Raw genomic sequence first — 4,475 nt, 5'->3', positions numbered from 1 at the left:
ACACACACACACACACACACACACACACACGCCACGCCTTTCATCCCGGATGCTCACTGCCAGTCTCCCCGTCCCCGGGTTCTCAGCTCCAATTTAGGTCTGCAAACACCAGCCACGCCTCCAGGACTCAGTCCGCGTTTCGCGCCCAGAGAGTGGCCCTTGTTCCCCGACCGGGTCTCGAAACTCATGCCCAGCCTCGTTCGCCCCCACCCTAGCCGGGCCGCACCAGCAACATGGCCACGAAGGCCACCGCCATGAGCACGGTCTCCACCACGATGAGGTTTTTGCTCCGCGGTAGCGTTCGCAGAACCGTCTTGTTGAAGCCGTTGAGGATGCCTTGGCTGTTAGTGCCTGTGAAGTGTGAGTTCGGACATCGTGAAGCCGGAGCAGGGCGCATGGTCATCTCGGCCACAAAAATACAGCGAGGTGGCATTGGAGGCAGCGTGGAGGGGTCAGGTGAGGTCAGTGCCAGCAATGGGTTCCCTTGGGGAGCAGTTTGAAGCCTAGGAACACTGGGGCTGGCTGTGCCCAGGAGGGTCGGGAAGAGCAAATGTGACTTCTCGCTCTACTGTCGAGTCTGGGAGAGGGGCACCAGTCACCTCCCACCTCTATACCTTCACCCTGCACTGACCACACCCTGGGCCCCAAGGAATCTCACTGGCAGCCTCCAGATGAGGGAGGTGAGCAGAGTTGGGGGACCTCAATCCCCCATATGAGGACTGACCACAGCTGTGAACGTTGAATAGTGTGTGGTTGAAGTCATACAGGTAGTAGTTCAAGAAATAAATCATAGGCAGCTGGGCACAGGCGAAGCTCAGCTGTGGATGAGAAGGCAGATAGGGGCTGACTCAGACACAAATCCAGGTATGAGGCCCCAGCATGATCTGGGGAGGGATCTGGGCACAGTCTTGATAGGACAGGAGACCTCAGACATTTGGGGACAGCCCAGTAGTGGTGAGATGCCCAAAGAGGGATGATTTCCTTCTGGTCCACACTGGAGACAGGAAGGGATAAGGTCTCTGTTGCTAGAGGTAAGCAAACGGACTGTCTCAGGAAAGGGAGGGAGGAACGCAGTGGGTGGGGGGCCTAAGACAACAGTGTGCGTTCCAATAGGTGGATCCTTGGCCTAAAATATCATCACCCACCACCACCCAGGACCCCAGGCGGCACTCACATGGAAGAAGCTATAGAAGATGGCTTGGAAAACCAGGAGATAGGGTGCGTGGGAGCCCCGCGGTGGGCGCTGCTGGGGTCCCTGCTCCTCCTGTTCCTTGTAGTGGGAATACTCATAGTACTTCTGTGCCATCCTGGGCCACAAAGGAGCAAAGGCTGTCCCTGGTCCAATCTCTGCCCTGCCTCCACTGCCTATACCCAAGGCTACAAACCAGCCAGCCCCAGTGGAGAAACTGAGGCCCAGGAGGTGGAAGGGGTTTGCTCAAGGTCGTCCAGCAGAGGCTGGCAAAGCAGCAGAGACTCAACCCAGTTTCCAGACTCCCACCCCATTACCCACCAGGCTCACCTGGTGATGTAGTTGCCCATGGAGGCCCAAAGAGGCACGATGGCCATGCCCAGGGCCACAGCAGAGGGCACAAGTGTATAGTAGCGTTCCCAGTAGTTGGTGGAGACAAAGAGGGCGTAGATGCCCACAGCCAGGAACATCATCCACTTGGTGCCAAAAAACCTGCAGACAGCAGAGTGACACTGGCGCTACAGACTGCTGTGGCCTGAAACCATAAAGGGCCCCCACCCCATGTCCCGGCTCCCTATGCCAGTGTGAAGCAGGGAAGAATCCAGGCCAGGGAGTCAAGGGCCTAAAGATGGAGTCTCAGAGACTAATGGACTCAGGTGACCTCCTGTGTCCACACACCTCAGTCTTCATAGCTGTAACATGGGCACAAGCCCAAACCATAAGCCTCTCCCAGGAGATAAAACGGGGGAAATCAGTGGCCCATGGGCACACCCAACCTTCCTGGGCTCTCTGACTCTCCAATCTGTTTCTTCTCCCTGGCGTATGTCCTGACTGTAGGCCCCAGCAACACACTCAAGGATCTAGACCAGACTGAGAAAGGAAGAGGCCCATTTGGGTGAACTGCAGACCTAAACCCCTGGTTCCTCTTCCTCCCTGTCTATTGCTCTTGGGGTCTACTGTGGTCAACTGGGAAGTTTCTGCCTCTCTGGGTCTGAGAAAAAGTCTCACAGTGACAATGGAAGTGGCCTGATGAATGACAGGACCCAATCAAGCACAGAGGTTGATCAAGCTAAAACCAACTCCTAGCTTCTTCAGATTTTCTTCATTTGAAATCATTAGTTCCTTCTTTTTGTCTTAACTTCCAGGAAGTTCAAAACTAAACAGCCTGATTTTCTGATTCTTTTTAGTATCTTTATTTTGCATCCTCTGATCCATTTAGGATATTGATGGTGCAAAACAGCAAAATGTAAAAATGCCAGTCCACACTAATGGCTGGTGAGGGTAGAGTTTAAAAATGTCACACATAGCCAGGGCCTTACAGACTGGCCTGTTTCTGGAGAAGCACCCTGGCGGTTTGGGCAGGGAGTGATCGTGTGAGTTTCAGTCACTTCCACAGGCTGAACTCTGCAGTCAGCCAGTTGCTGCGGCAGAACTAGAGTGAGCTGTTTCACTGCAAGTTTTCCCTCTGGTGACAGAAAATTCTGAGTTGAGGGCCGTGAAACAGCATAGCACTCCCAAAGTGGCAGACACACAGGAAATGAAGTAAAAGGGTTAGTGTTATAAAAGCCATAGGTTTCAAGAGCCATAAATCCTTTCATTTTCCTTTGACCTAGTGAGGGCACTATTCTAGAGGGAAATTTTGTTTTTTTAATTTTAAAAAGAAGGAAAGAAAGCCAGCCACAGTGGCATGTGCCCGTAGTTCTAGTTACTCGGGTGGATCAGGTGGGGAGATCGCTTGAGCCCAGGAGTTAGAGATCAACTTGGACAACACAGTAAGATTCCATCTCAAAAATAAAAATAAGCCAGGGATTAGCTCAATGGTTCCCCCAACTGCTTCACAAGCACAAGGACTGGAGTTCAATCCCCAGTACCAAAAAAAAAAAAAAGAACATCAAGGGCCAGGCCTTGTGGCATATGCCTGTAATCACAGCACTTAGAAGGCTGAGGCAGGAGGGTGGAAAGTACAAGCCCAACTTGTACTTACTTGCAACTTGGACAACTTACTGAGCTCCTGTCTCAGATATGAAAAATATTTTTTAAAAAGAACTGAGGATGGTAACTCAGTGTGAAAACTCTGGGTTCAGCTCCCAGTACCACAAAAAAATTATGAATATTTTTTAAATGAGCCTTGCACACACGTGCTCTAGCAACAAGGATGTGAACTTGATCTGTACATGTGGGTGAAGCAGTGGACTCAGATGATTTCCTGGAGGGTTTAAGAGGGGTTTTCTTGTTTCTTATTTGTTATGATGATCAAATGCTGTGTGTGAAACTGACAAAGGAGACAAGAAACAGAAAGGAAGGAAGGAAAAAAGAAACAGAGAGGGAGAAGGAGAGAGATGGCAAGCTAAAATCCACCCCGTTTGTCCACGGACCTCCTGGTCCCTCAGGGAGGGTGCTGTGGGGGATCTGGGGCCCACATGCCACAAGGCTCAGGTCCAGGGCAGACCATCAGGGGCACAAGCCCGGCCACACCCCTTTCTGTGAGCAGTGACCCTCTATGCTGGTCACAGCTGATTGGGCCAGAGGCGGGTGCCTGGGCTCTGTTGGTTGATATGATTCAGTCTGGGGACTGAACAGCCCAACCCAGGTCACAGTGAGTCTGGCCCACCACAGAGGCCACAAGGAGGAAGCTAGCCCGGACGAAGCAGCCTGCTTGAATTTCTTACTTGAAACCCAATGCGGGGGCGTCTCACTGTCTCTCATTTCCTCCCCCAAACCCGGGCTTTTACATTCCTGGGCAGCTGAAGATCTCAGGGTCTAACAGCCTCTGCATCCCGCGAGCTCAGGGTTACAGCCCAGCCCACATGGGGACAGTACCTGATGAGCACAGGCGTGTAGAGCAGGGCGGCGATGGGCGTCACGTTGATGCCCATCAACATCTTGTTGTCGATGTCGGGCAGCCCCATGTTGCCGTACTTCACCTCACGGTAGGTCTCATCGTAGTGCAGGATCAGCTGCATCTGCAGGAGGCCTGGGGACAGGGAGCGACATGGAGGGAGCAGCCTAGCTCAGGGGCAACCTGGCAGAGCGGGAGTGCAAGTCTTGCGGGGAGCTGCCCATTCCAACAAGGTTTTAAGGACCGGTGGGGACTAGGACGTGCCCCACCCCCGCCCCCAGAAGGCGGTGGCTGGGAGCCGCCCCCTTCCCGCTCTGCTTGGGGCCGCCGCAGCTACCAGCGCGGCGAACTGGGAAGTGAAAGGGGAAGGAGGACGGGCGGCCGGCCCAGGTTTCTCTTTCCCGCTCTGAGTCCGGGAGGGCTGGGGGCAGCCGGCGCCGCCCCCGC

At 53.7% G+C, this 4,475-nt stretch overlaps 1 protein-coding gene across 2 annotated transcripts in view; it reads right to left on the bottom strand.

Moving 5' to 3' along the window:
- The window catches only part of Unc93b1 (unc-93 homolog B1, TLR signaling regulator), a 9,365-nt gene extending 4,927 nt beyond the window's left edge, over nucleotides 1-4,438 (bottom strand). Inside the window, exons 1-5 of one of the 2 annotated variants that reach the window (XM_010635780.3) lie at nucleotides 4,010-4,438; nucleotides 1,520-1,681; nucleotides 1,175-1,307; nucleotides 659-818; nucleotides 227-351 (exon numbers count right to left, since the gene is read on the bottom strand). In XM_010635780.3, the coding sequence (XP_010634082.1) occupies nucleotides 227-351; nucleotides 659-818; nucleotides 1,175-1,307; nucleotides 1,520-1,681; nucleotides 4,010-4,152 (723 nt within the window). In that variant the 5' untranslated portion in view covers nucleotides 4,153-4,438. The remainder of the gene's footprint in view (nucleotides 1-226; nucleotides 352-658; nucleotides 819-1,174; nucleotides 1,308-1,519; nucleotides 1,682-4,009) is intronic. The other variant, XM_010635781.3, reaches the window with a different exon arrangement.
- Nucleotides 4,439-4,475: the final 37 nt, after the last annotated feature.

The sequence above is a fragment of the Fukomys damarensis genome, unplaced genomic scaffold (assembly GCF_012274545.1).
Source record: "Fukomys damarensis isolate Sample0158 unplaced genomic scaffold, DMR_v1.0_HiC HiC_scaffold_27, whole genome shotgun sequence".
NCBI lineage: Eukaryota > Metazoa > Chordata > Mammalia > Rodentia > Bathyergidae > Fukomys > Fukomys damarensis.
The sequence above is the reverse complement of the archived record's forward strand: the minus strand, read 5'-3'. Positions and strand labels throughout refer to the sequence as shown.